This window comes from Helianthus annuus, chromosome 7 (genome assembly GCF_002127325.2).
Source record: "Helianthus annuus cultivar XRQ/B chromosome 7, HanXRQr2.0-SUNRISE, whole genome shotgun sequence".
Classification (NCBI taxonomy): Eukaryota; Viridiplantae; Streptophyta; class Magnoliopsida; order Asterales; family Asteraceae; genus Helianthus; species Helianthus annuus.
In genome coordinates this window covers 148,408,094-148,422,700 of record NC_035439.2, presented here as the reverse complement: position 1 = coordinate 148,422,700, position 14,607 = coordinate 148,408,094, and the positions used below count along the sequence as shown (strand labels likewise).

The 14,607-nt window shown below is 37.1% G+C and overlaps 1 protein-coding gene across 4 annotated transcripts; it reads left to right on the top strand.

Annotated features, from left to right (window-relative positions):
• The first annotated feature begins 1,221 nt into the window (after positions 1-1,221).
• On the top strand, positions 1,222-6,643 carry LOC110869285 (protein phosphatase inhibitor 2-like). Of its 4 annotated transcripts, none has more exons than XM_035975443.1 (5): positions 1,222-1,327; positions 4,838-4,903; positions 4,991-5,103; positions 5,156-5,335; positions 6,260-6,643. In XM_035975443.1, the coding sequence occupies exons 2-5, from the start codon at positions 4,881-4,883 to the stop codon at positions 6,481-6,483; spliced, it is 540 nt and encodes a 179-aa protein (XP_035831336.1). In that variant the 5' UTR covers positions 1,222-1,327; positions 4,838-4,880; the 3' UTR covers positions 6,484-6,643. The 4 variants fall into 4 exon arrangements, with proteins under 4 accessions (XP_035831336.1, XP_035831335.1, XP_021974277.1 ...); XM_035975442.1 differs by having other exon boundaries at positions 4,988-5,103; XM_022118585.2 differs by having other exon boundaries at positions 4,988-5,103; positions 5,174-5,335; positions 6,260-6,641.
• The last annotated feature ends 7,964 nt before the right edge of the window (positions 6,644-14,607 follow it).

The following is a 14,607-nucleotide window of genomic DNA, read 5'->3' as shown; positions in this document are numbered from 1 at the left end:
TCACCAAGTTCATGTATTTGACAAATCATTCGTAAAACTTTATCAAATCAAAACGTATACAGTTACAAAGCAAACAAGTTGTATAAGTGAGCAACTAAACAAACAGTTAACGTGCAATAAATGCGAAAGTGAAATCTCGGAAACTCGAGTTGTCACACAGACATTGTGGACAAGGTCGACTACTCGACCGCCACCAGCTCCTTGGCTCTCCCAGATGCGCGGAAACCCGACCTCCACCCACTCGAAGGCACGACAGTGGAATACTCGGTAAAACCTCGCCTCCCATCCAAGACGAACCGGCGCCACCCGTATTCACCCTTCACCTGGATGCTGCAGAAAATAATAGAGAGAGTGCGAGTCGAACCTAAGTTACAAGGAACACAAGTCTTTCCCCAACCACTAGGGCTGTCTTTTTTAACCGAAACCCGAAACCCAAACCGAAACCGAAGTCACCCGAACCCAAGGTAGACAAAACCCGAAGAACTAGTAACCGAATAACTGTAAACCCGAACCCGAATATAGTTATATGGATCGGTTAACGGGTTGAATAAAGGGTAAACGGTTTAACCCGAAAAACCCGAAATAACTTTAAAACAATTAGCATATTTCTACATATAGTCATATCTTTTAAAAGGAACTAATAATCCTTTCCTATTCCATGATGCAACCAACTATATCTTCAAAAATTTTAAATCACTAATTCCATCCATATCTCTAATTTTTAAAAGCTTAAAATTACAACATTCGAAATGATGATTGAAAAAGTAAATATAATACATAATGTATGGAATTAAACATGTTACAATTAATAATTTGTTTCTAATTAAAAGACAGGATGCATTTTACAATTTATAATCTGTATTAAATTACTATAGAAGAGTTGTTTTATAAAATTGTTTTTGTAGTGCTCGCTAATAACTAATATTGATATTTTAAATTTTAGAAGGTTGTATTTATTTGTTAACCTAGTTCATTTTTTAACCCAAAACCCGATTTAACCCAACCCGTTCTAACCCAAACCATTTAACCCGAACACCGAAGAAACCAAACCTAGAAAGGTTTGGTTATCGGGTTAAATATTTAGTTTTGAAAACCCGAAAAACCCAAACCGAAAAACCCGAAACCCGAATAAAAAACCCGAATAACACCCCTACCAACCACTCCACCACGCTTGTTTAATTTAAGTACTAATAAAAGTATATGTTCTGTACTTCTGTTTGTTGATGAACCACCCCTTTGAAAAAAACATTAAAAGCAATATAAGGTCAAAACACAAATCTCTCTCTGGATTCTCAACGTACGAGCTTCAAACATATCTTCGCAACAGGTAAACAATGCTCCGGCCTCTGTTTTTCCCTTAAATTCGCATTCATTTGCAATTTAATTTTTTATTTTCTTGACCCAATCGATCTCCCTATAAGTTTTATATATTATTGTTTTACAGAGAAATCGTATGTATAATTGTTTATAAATGTTCTAGCAATTGTTTTGTTAGATAATTGTGCATGATTTTGATTCGGGAAAAATTATTACATGCGGATAAATTTATGAATCTGATATGAATGTATGATTTTATATGGTCTTACTCTTAATTATCGTGTTATGAATTTACATCGAGATAGATGGTAAACGGCAACAAGCTGCGCCGCTACCCTTGAATAGCAAAACTAAGTCTTTTAAAAACTACGTCCATAGATCTTGGGGTCATAACATTACTATGCATGACCCTTTGAACTCGGACTAAGAAGGTTGACAACCACTAGCGCCAGGAAACCAAAAGTATCAAAAGCAAATGGGATAAACACGTGCTGGTTGTCAAGGCATGCTTTCTCGTGTTTGGTCACTTTACCCGAAGCAGCGTGACCCACCGTGAAAGCACTACCGCCTAAGCCCACAAGCGTGGAAACCCCTGTTAGATCCACACATGCATGTTCCTCCTACCCATCCAATGACTAGAATGTCGGTTGGTCGAATGGTAGATCTCCCTTCCAACGGGTCAGTTAAGAAATTAATGGGTGCTTCTTTCTTAGCAGAAAGACCAGCACGCCTGAATATGTCAAAAAGGACATCCCTAACCAAATCATGCTGGTATTTGAACCCCGGGGGCTCTCTACATGCTCCCCAAAAGAATCCAAGCATGCCTTAATTGGATGTTTCAAATGCTTCGATGATGTATGCTATTAGTGGGTATTAGATATGCACATTTTTTGTAAGATTATTACTACTACTGATTTAGCTTGGTTGTTATTTGTGTAAATAAATTTGTTAGCCGAGTCGGGTTAGCATTATAAATAGATGTTACCAGGTTACGGTTTCAAAAGATAAGAGAGATTGTTTTAAGTTTTTGAGTCATAATATTTTCTTAGTACAAGTTGTGGGGGTTATCCGAATTCACCTGTGTTTAATATCTATGGATTACTGTTTCAAAAAGTAAATAAGTTTGTGTATACTTAGAGGGGACGGGGCGGTCCGTTATAGACCCCCCATCACGCGTGATGGCCAAGCAGCACACCGCCGCCGCCCCATCTTTAACGCGTTTTATCTTTAACGCGTAATGTGTATAACGCGTTGAAAACTTAAAAGTTCGACCGTTGCATGATGACCGTTGGGTTTGAACGGTAACTTTAATAAAAAAAAATAATCCATTTTTTTTATATATATATCCACATTTTAACCATTTTTTCACACACCAAACTCTATCTTTTAACCAATTTAAACCCACTTCACACATTTTTTATATCTTTCTCAAATGGAATTCCCTACCGATTCGACGTTTCCGATGTCTAGCGATTCCGGGTCGTCTTCCGACAACGACACACTAAACTATTTTGTGTCGGTGTATAACGAGCTTGATGCCGAGTCGTCCCGCCCAAAGAAGAAGATGGTCGGCCGTGATCGTATACGTGCCAACGAAGTTTTGATGAACGATTATTTTGTGGAAAACCCGCTATACAATTCTGAAACGTTTAGAGATCGTTTTCGTTTACCCAAAGAATTATTTTTAAAGATTGTTGGAGACATCGAGGCAAGCGAGGGATGGTTTCAAGAAGGTTACGATGCGAGGGGCAAACCAAGTTTCACGCCGATTCAAAAATGCACGTCCGCCATTCGCCAACTAGCGACAGGTAACCCACCCGATCAATATGATGAATACCTAGCTATGTCTGAAAGAACTTCACGTGAGTGTTTGCAATTTTTTTGCAATGCGGTTATTAAGTTGTATTCTAACGAGTTTTTACGAAAACCGACGAGCCACGACATCTCTCGTATTTATGCCGCACACGAGGCTAGATGGCATTTTCCCGGGATGCTCGGTAGCATCGATTGTACACATATCGAGTGGAAAAATTGTCCAAGAGAGTTGCGAGGGGCGTATGTGAGGGGAGACATCAAAAGACCAACCATCATACTAGAAGCGGTGGCGTCGAATGATTTATGGATTTGGCATTCGTACTTCGGTGTTCCAGGTTCAAACAACGACATCAATGTGTTGCACACGTCGCCGTTGTTCCAAAGCGTAACGGATGGTACCGCACCTTCCTCTCCTTTCTATGTTAACGGTCGACATTACAGACGAGGCTTTTATCTTGTGGATGGTATCTACCCGTCTTGGTCTGTTTTTGTGAAAGCTCCCTCATTTCCCGTCGAGGCTAAAGAAAAGGCGTTCAAAAAATTGCAAGAATCGGCAAGAAAAGATGTTGAGAGGGCGTTTGGTGTTTTAAAGGGTAGATGGGGTATACTACACCGACCGGTTCGTTCGATGACCAAGAAAGCAATACATAGCATAGTGTATGCGTGTATCATATTGCACAATATGTTGATCAAACACGACGGACGTGCAATATCCCCGGATTGGGTACCGGATCCTCCTACACAAGTTCAAGTTCCACAAGATATCAATTTACAATTGCGTAACGAAGAAACTCACTTTCGGTTGAGATACGATTTAATCGAACTAGTAGGTTCTCTAGGTTTGGAGTTTCCGGATTCGGACGAGGAGTAGGTTTTTTTTTTTTTTTAAATTGTATGTTTCTAGTATGTTAAATTCGAGTAGTAGGTTTTTTTTTTTTTTTTTTTTTTTACAAATTGTATGTTTCTAGTATGTGAAATTGAAGTAGTATGTTTTAAAATTAATGAAATTTTTAATTTTAGTGTTTTATTGTTAATTTCTAATTTAAAAATAAAAATTAAAAAAATTGGGAGGGAGTGATAGAATTCCATCACTAGTGATTCCACCCCTCCTACATTTCTATCACTAGTGATGGAAATTGGATTGATGACATGGCATTAGTTGATTGGATAGTGGGAGTGATGGAATCCATCACTAGTGATTCCACCCCTAGTCCCCTTATCTTGATGCTTTCTTTCATGATTGCATTTCAGTTATTATAATATCTTCATTCATATATTTCAATTTTCTAATTTAAAACAGATCATCATGCTTTATATGATTTAGAGTTAATTACTGTTTTCGTTCCTACGGTTTGTCAAAAATCACTATTTCAGTCCATTAGTTTAAAAATTGCGATTTCAGTCCCTGTGGTTTCACTTTCGTAACCATTTCAGTCCGTGTGGTTTCACTTCCGTAACCATTTCAATCCATTTATTCTGTTAAGTACAGGGACTGAAGTGGTTACGAGGTGGACTGCAATGGTTACGAAAGTGAAACCTTAGAGACTGAAATCACAATTTTTAAACCAATGGACTGAAATAGTGATTTTTGACAAACCACAAGGACGAAAACAATAATTAACTCTATGATTTATTTGCCTTCTTTATCATGAAGAACCGAGTATTATAGACAAGTGTGTGACGCGCATATATTGTTTTGTCTCAGCAAGTTGGCTGATCAACCGCTTCTGTAATTCTTAGATTTCAGAATGTCTACAATGGGAGATGTGAGGTAACATTTTTATTGAATCACATTTATGTTATTGTTCAACTGTGGCCTGATCACTTTATTGACGCATATTATTGTTTCGTGAAGCAGTAGATCTGTGAGATGGGATGAGGCAAAACTATCAGAAATCGAAGCCAATAAACCTGTTAGGCAGAAAATTACAGAACCAAAGACTCCTTTTCATCGTATGACTGATGTTGATGGTAAGTTGATTCATGTATCTTCCGCTATGTATCACTGTTGCAATCATATTAGCTGAACTCATGTGTGTAGGATCTCTGTCTCCTGTACGGAGTCCTTGTATCTCTAAAACGGATGATGAAACCGTGCATTCTGTGTTCAATGACATGGTTTCTTCCGATAGTGACAATAGCTCACAGCTGCCCTCTCGATGGACATCGTTAGAGGCAGATGCTATGGATGAAGATAATGCAGGTTTTACTCCTTATTCTTTCTTTAATTCTCTTATCAGATTTTGTATCTTAGTTATAATTTCGGATATACTTTACTTTTTGAGCGCGAATAGTATATTCAACAATAAAAGTCTAGCGGTGGTAACTCCCGACACGACAAGAAAATTATCAGGTTCAGGGTTGTCATATCTAACACGTGTCATATTTGGGTTGACTTGTTAACCAGTTTAGTTATTTATGTTGACCTGACAACATGTGTAACCCACTTATTACCAATCTGTCAACCCGTTTACAACTTGATTACAACATGTTTATACCCTGTTGACTCATTTAGATATATGAGTTACAGTACTAGGCGTAGTTTTACTGCCCCGCTTGCAATGGGCACATATAATGTATATACGTGTGGGCGCTCGGGGGGCAAAAGTGAAATGGTACTAACTTTAACGTTATTTTACTAATTTCGTGAAAATAACGTTAAAAGCGGCGGATGGTTAATCATGCATCATGTGACATGTGGTGACGTTGATATATAGCTGAAAGACACGGGGTACATGCACCAATCAGTCTCTGTCCTGATTGTTTGATTGTTATGTGTCTTAGGTCCAAGGCTTGATACAAAACTACAATCGAGCCGGGAGTCTCACTGGAAGCAGCCTCTCTATTCCTACGGGGTAGAGGTAAGGCTGTCTACATCTACCCTCCTCAGACCCTACCTTAGCTTTGCTATTGGTGGGATTTACTGAGTATGATGATGATGAGATGAGATGAGTACTAGGCGTAGTTTTGTTTATATCTTTGACATAAATAAGCATATGCGTCCTGTTCGGTGTCTATATATATATATCTTTTTGGAAACGAATAAATATATGGTTCATCAATTTAATCCACCAACCCGACACAATTGACTTTAGAGACATGGAAAGTTGATTAGGTTCTGTAATAGGCAGGAGTTCGAGTTTCAAGGAGCAAAGGCGGGCACACTATGACGAATTTCGTAAAGTAAGGGAGCTTATGCGAAAGGGATCCTTAGACGAATCATCAAATGATGATGATGAGAAATTCTATGTGGACTGTGAGACGCCATCATCGTTGGCTGTTTGTGTGGGAGATATAGACATTGCAAACGTTGACGATCTATCTGAAAAATCCTCATCCCCGGTCAAGTAGCTCGAGTCAGTGGCTTAGCTCACTATTGAATTTATCCATGTTCTTAAGTTTCAAACTTGTGTTGTAAAAATGAGTGTTTGAAAGTTGTTATCTATTGAATTTTCAACTTTCACAAAACTTCCTTATTTGCATGTAATCTTTGATTCTAATAATCCCAAGTTTCACTAATTGGCCGGTAATAATCCCAACTTCAAAAATTGCCTACAACAGTCCCAACTTGTAAGATTTTGGCCACCAATGATCCTTGTCTAACTGGGTTATAACCTTGTTGGGTTGGTGACCTGCAACTTATTCCGGCGACCCGTTTTACCCCTGAAACCACCAAACGAGACCACCACCAATCATCTCCGACCTCCTGTAATCTTCTCCGCTTCTCAAAAGTTTAAAATTTCCACCATCTACGCAACTCCGGTGACCTGCAACTTATTCCGACGACCTTCTTTACCCCTGAAACCACCAAAGGAGACCACCACTTGTCATCTCCAACCTCTAGTGACCTTCTCCGCCGCTCAAAACTTCAAAAAACTAACTGGGTTATAACCCAGTTAGACAAGGATCATTGGTGGCCAAAATCTTACAAGTTGGGACTGTTGTAGGCAATTTTTGAAGTTGGGATTATTACCGGCCAATCAGTGAAACTTGGGATTATTAAAATCCAATACCCCTTATTTTTTAGATTATACTTTGAATGATGGTTTGAGATATGAATTGTTAAGAACCACAAATTTTGAAACCCTAAATAACAGTTTGAAGGACATTCAACTAAAAATCTGTATTATAAAGTAAAAGTAGATGTACGTAAATTCTAAAGATTTTAAATAAGATGTAACCGGAGCAGTTTTATTTTAAATCAGAAGATAAAGTATAATGTACATTACGGCTTAACCTACATAACGTACGCGACCAAATTACCCAAATGCATTTGAAAATCACGCACTTTATAATTGGAAACCTAATCACGCATGGGAGATTTTTTGTGTATTATTACGCATACATGTACAAATCACGCACGTTATTTTGATGCCCATGCGTGATAATTGATACTTGCGTGATTACTTATCCGTGCGTGATAAGTTGATCTGATGGTCAGTATTGTCGCGTACGTGAAGTATGATAAGGGTTTTTGTATGTTAACCGCTCCTAAATCAGAAAGTATAGTGTTCTAAGAGAAACGTAATGAATAGTTCAAATAGATTATTAGAAACGTAAGTTATGACGATTTATATATTAAAACTAGTGGGTTACCACACGCATTTCGCAGCGGGTTTGAATCGTAGATAAAAATAAATAAATCGCAAACGTAACAATAAAAAACCACGTCGCAACACTATATTCAAATGTCACGGAAGTTACGTTGTTGTATAGAGAAACCTAGTTATTTGAACAAAATTTACACTAAATCATATATAAAGATAAACATGACGGCCGTGCATTGCAGCGAGTCGTTTAAACGTAGATTAGAAAAACACATCGCAATGGTGTACTTAGAGATAAGTGTGGGGTGGTTAATAAATTGAATGGCTTAAAAGGAAGTTTAGAACAACCGGTCGGTTTAAAAGCAATGTTACAAAAAAGTACGTCGCAGTGGTGTATTCAGAGATAAGCGCCCTACAGTTTAAAAAAGGCAAACTATAAAAAAATTAAAACAACCGATCGGTTTAGAAACAATATAATGAAAACTCATGTCCAAACATAGATAAAAATAACCCACGCGCCACGTAGATATAAAAAAACAAAACCCAAAAAGAATAGGGTTATTGATTTTTAATAATCCTAAGTTACATTAGTTGGCCGATAATAATTCCAACTTTAAAAATTCTCTCCAATAATCCCAACTTGTAAAAGTTTGGCGGTCATTGATCCTTTACAAACATATAAGAATTTTTCTCCTTTACAAACATATAAGAATTTTTCTCCTCAATAGATTCAATTACACCTAGAGACTCCTTAATTGATTTAAGTGCACCTATGTTAGAAAAGGATTAATGGCGGCCAAACTTTTAGAAGTTGGGATTATTGGAGGAAATTTTTAAAGTTGAGATTATTATCGGACAATTGGTGAAACTTAGGATTATTAAAATCTAATAACCCAAAAGAATAACGTAATAGGACACTACGATTCCATAAAGATAAGGTTTGAGTTTCAACACGCCTAATACTTGTTTGTCTGTACATGAAAAATGAAAGCGAAAAAAAAATACGACAAAAGTGAAGGACCATGCATTATATTGTTGAGTGTTTGGTGTGTGGTTGAATAATTACTTTATACGTCTACTTGCCTCTAATATTCGCAGAGAGAGACGTATTTGTATTGTATATGCTTTTTATGGAAAGTTTCTCACTTCCACGTCTATCTATTTCAATCATATGTTAAAACTTCTAAAAAAAAGTTGCAAACGTTCGTGCTCGTTCATTAAAAAATAAATGTGTTACGAACGGTTGAACACTTATCGAACGGGATTTTTTGTTTGTGTTCGTTCATTAAGGAAATTAATGGTTCACAAACACAAATAAGTTTGACGAAGGTGACAGAGGCTAGAGGTGGATGGCGGAGGAAACAGCGCTGGAACTTGAAGCTCTAATCGTGGAATAGAGATCAATAGTTTCATCGATCTGAATAATAAGAAAGGAAAAGAGAATAGTGTACAAACATGGTGGAAATAAGGTTCCTAGTTATATTGTTAGGCTGGTGGGTGTGGTATAAAGCCCCCAGGGCTTTATCACGTCACATCAGCGTCATGTCACATAGGAGACTCTAAAACCATTCCTTTAACTTGCATGTAATGGTTTAAACCCTCCATCATCATTACCAAATTATTTTTTTTTAATTTAAACTTAATTTATATATTAATTTAAATAACATGAAAAAAATATAAAACTCATAATTTAAATAAAAAATACAATGTCACTAAAAAAACATAATGCTTAAAAGCAAGGTTAGAGAACTCGCTAGTTGCTAGTCGGCCGGTGAGGTGGGGACTAGCGACTACTTGGGAATAATCGGATCAGGTTTTTATATGTAATTTTCAGTTTTATGTATACATATACACATTTTTCTAACTATATATTTAAGTAGCTAGATTTTAACTTTTACTCAACTTATTTTTTTTAAGTATACAAGATGAATTGCTGGAATTCACATGGTTTGGTTCAAAACTGGCCGACTAGGTGCGACTATGTCCGATTAGCGATTAATGGACTGATTAACGAAAAATTACTCAGTTACTGGCCGACTAGCGATTAATCTCCGACGAGTCGCGATTTTTTTACAACACTGCTTAAAAGGTTAAACTAGGTTAAACTAAAAATACACATCATCACTCGTGGTCTCCTCCTTACTCACAATCAAACCATAGGTGCTCGGTCAGATCAGCTTGAAGGTTATGGTGTGTGTCCCTGTCACGTATCCTCGCTCGGATAACTTCATTTTGAGCATATGTGAGTAGTGAGTTTGTCGGTTGGTTACCTTCATTTATAAATCTCTGCACAAAACGCTCTGCCCGAGTCCTCCAATATCATGTTATGCAAGATGATGCACGTATACATGACGTTTCTCATTTTACTCTTTCAAGTATCCTCGACAATTTGGCCATCTCTTTTTTAATACACCGCCCGCTCGACATCTTTTCTTGCCGACTCTTGTTTCTTCTTGTAATACAGTCTTCTCTCGTCATCTGGACACAAAAGAGTTTTAGTGAAGAGTGGGATGACATTTTTGTAATTAAAAAATGATTAGAGAGAATGTGTGTGTTTTAGTAATTGGCATGTGTTTTAGTTTGTGATTGGTTTGTGAAAAAATATATAAATGTATATAGGATTTTTAATAAAGGACTGTTGCCCAACGGTCATTTTGACCAGAATTCTCGAACAAAGCGCAAAAACGCGCATTACCAGAGTAGCGAAGACTCATGGCGCCCCCTATGGTGCTGGGGGAGTGAAGGTGGGGCGCCAAAGGGCAATATAAATGCTGATTTGGCCAGAGGCGGTATAGCACACCCCTGACCTTAGGGTAATAATATAAATAAAATTTAAAGAATATAAAAAAATTAAATAAAATAAAGTAAAGTACAAAATTCTTTATTGAACAATATAAATAAACGAACATGAGCGAGCATTCACGAACACATTATCGAGTGTTCACGAACGCAATAACGAAATCTCTGTTCATGTTCATTAATTTAATTAATCGAACGATTCATAAACTGTCTGCTGAATGTTCGATTCATTTGCTGCTCTATGCATTAGATATGTCATGGACCCTTAGCTTAGCCTTAGCCTCGACCTTGTCTTAGCATGTCTTGATGTATACACTTTTAACGATTGTATATATGTCCATTGGAGGGTGTTTTTGCTCTTTTATCTATTGCTATTTCCCTATCTATAACTTATCAAAAAATCTTTGTGAGTATGTTTCACTTAGGGTGCAAACAAGTCGAGCCGAGCCCGAGCTCGACTAGGCTCGAGTTCGAACTCGATTAACTTATGAGAGCTCGAGCTCGGCTCGTTGGTATTTTCTCAAGCTGATCCCGGCTTGTTTATTATCTATTAATTAATATATTAAATAAAAATAATATAAATAATAGACTTTTTAGGCTCATGAGCTCGATAAGTGAAGTTCGGTCCCGAGCTCGTTTACTAAATAAGCTTATTTTTTTGTTCGAGGTCGGCTTGTAAACAAGTTTAAATAAATTCGGCTTCGCTCGACTTGGCTCGTTTACACTAAGGCTCGACGAGCCTAACGAGCTTCACATGTGAGGCTCGAGCTCAGGCTCGATAAACAAACGAGCTTTATTTTAGGTTCAAGCTCGGCTCAGGCTCGATAATTAAGACTCGACTTATTTCAAACTTTTTCTTGAGCTGATCTCAAATAGCTTGCGAAACACTAGGCTCGATTGCACCCTCCTTTTTCATACTTTTCCACATCAAAATATACCCAGACCTTAACATTCTGGCCTAACTTCAAAACAAAATACATTGTATAAATATATTAAACGTGGCACTTATTATCATTTACTTTATATATTATATACTAGAATTAAGCACCCCATGTTGCGGCGGGGGCATAAAACTATGCCAAATAGCATCAATGCCACACCACTGGTAGCGACCACCAACACTGAAGTTGCGGCGTATTAATGCGAAGAAATAAGACTGAAACATATAACATATAAAAAATAACTATATCGATTTAGGACCCATGCGTTGCGACAAACTTGTTAAATGGAAAAAATAGATGTAAAAACGTTCAACCACACACACACGTTGCGACGTGTTAACTCGCAAAATAACGTAGAAAAGAATAACTAAGTCGATGTAGGATCCGCCTGTTGCGGTGAACTTACCAAAGGGGGAAATAGACATGTTGCGACATACCTGTCAAATATGAAAAATAGACCAAAAACGTTGAACCACACACACACGTTGCGACGTATTAACTCGCAAATTTTATAACGAAACGTAAAACAAAAAAGTCACGAAAGATTAAAAGTATGGGGGACCAAAGTTGTAAATAAAAAAGTTTTTAGTTAAATTACAAAAGATGAAAAGTTTTGGGTTAAAAGTAAACAAATTATGAGGATTAAAATACGAAAGATGAAAACCTTTGGGTTAAAAGTGTAAAATCATAAAATATTTTTGAAAAACACCCCATGCTAAGGGTACAACATCACAATGCAACAATGTGTTGCTAATTTATATTATGGAAATTATATATCATATATTATTATATATTGAATACTCACTTAATTACTTCTATATCATCAATCTATAAATATTTAATGGAAGTATTTACCCTTATTAAATAAGAATAAAGTTTTCCCGGTGTATAAATAAAGGTTATTACTTATTAGACCGGATTTAGGGTTAATACAATCACCACCATAACATCATCACTCAAACCATCCCTCTCTCGCTCTCTAAAAATGTGATCATCAAGATTACCTTAGCCATCATAATTGTACACTTTAAACGGGAACTTTCCGATCAGTCAAAAATATGTCTACATCCATCTCAAATCTCAACGATTTCTAGATTAACATGTACACATGTGTAAGACCCTAATTCGTATTTGACAAAAAGTCGCAGCGGAAATTTGTGCCATAAAATTTCTTTCGTTACAAACGTCTGGACTTACTTGAAAGTTCGTCTTAATATGTATCTTTTACAAAAATAAAGCATAAGTACTAATAGTACATACTCAATTATTCCCGTACAATCTATCTTGTGACTCGGTCTTCGATCTCTATTCGTCGTGATAACCGCCCGTGATTCGTACAACCTGCACTCACCACATACATTCATCACATTAGTACACAATACATAAACAGGATCCAATACATGTACACTTTCCATTCAGCTTTCTCTCTGATTTTAAGCATATCTTTCGCATATCCATTCCCTGGTGAGCCTTCAATAATGTACCTGCATAAATCTTCGTTTTCCAGGCACACGGTTAATATCATTAACACTCAACGTATCCAAAATCATACTTAAATATATACACGTGCATACATCCATACCTCTCTACATACATGCATACACTCATACGTATCTTCATATATTCTTAAATACTCTACTACATACGTACCTACATTCGTATGTTTCTACATACATGCCTACGCTCATACGTATCTTCATACATACATAAGTACACATCTGCATACGTACCTACGTTCCTACGTCTTTACATACATGCATACGATCACACGTACTTCCATACATACGTAAATACTCATCTGCTTATGTACATACATTCTTACGCCTTCACATATATACACACTATCCTACGTATCTTCATAGATACACAAATACGCTTCTATATACGTACCTACATTCGTACGTCTCTACATACAGGCATACACTCATACATATCTTCCATATATACATAATTACACATCTACATACACGTACAAGATCTTGCATACCTCTTACATACTCATACGTTAATTACATGGGACTTAGACTTTGATTTATAGCCCATACACATCTAAGGATCGATCAAAATCATGTTTGGAAAGCCCGCCGTAGTCCACGGATAACAAACCGAAGCCTAGGATACATAAATCAACTTAAATAACAAATTTCAGATTTTTGGACTTGGGGAGGGCGTCGGCGACGGCCCTAGGGCCCGTCGGCGACGGCCCGTAGTTTTTCCCGTAGCCAAAAACCCCGTAGACATGTAATTAAGGCGTCGGAGAAAAACTGGTTTTCTAGAGCCCGTCGGCGACGGCCCTAACCCCGTCGGCGACGCTCTCTAGAAAACCACTTTTTCTGCAGATTCGTTTCGTCGTCCGTACGCACTAAAACGCGCATAACTTTTGAACCGTTTACCCGTTTAACCTCCCGTTTCTTCCTACATGCTTTTAAATTGGTCCTCTATCCTATGGACTCAAAATCCCACATCCGGATTAAGTAAATTCTTAACTTATGCGCTATCGGCTTATTATTCATTTACGGTTATTCGACCCGTTCATGTTTTCATCAAACAACACATTCGTTTTAACATCAAGGCTACGTTTTGACCCGTTACATATACTTAACAAAAATCATTGGTTTCATACAACACATCCTTATTGGTCCTCACTTAACATACTTAACTAACTAGCACATAACTTTACATAAACAATTAAGAAGTGATTACGGAAATCACTTACCTTTTTGCGTCCGTTCCCTTGCCTCCTTTTTACCATTTTGCCTTTCTTGCTTGAGTCCATTTCCACATGATCCTTATGCCTTCACATCACGCAATCACACTCTTTTTAGTATGCATGATTGTACACTTAATGATCATGTCGAATGCATGGTTCAAGTCTGACTTTCATTAGTCAAGTCTAACAAACATAAGACATATACCCAACATCACATCTCTTCCAACTCGTATAATTCCTTACATAATTGCATATAACACACATTGTTAAACATGCACCATATGACTTTATAGCATTGAAATTTGACAAGAGTCTAACCATACTACTTATGCAAGGTTTGACTTCCAAAAGTCAACGACCCATCTTATGGACTTTCGACCTAACCTCATATATCCGTGTCATCATATTAAGCTATAACAATGACATTATATACACTTCATATTCATGATGTAATATGCTTACAACCACATGATCAATC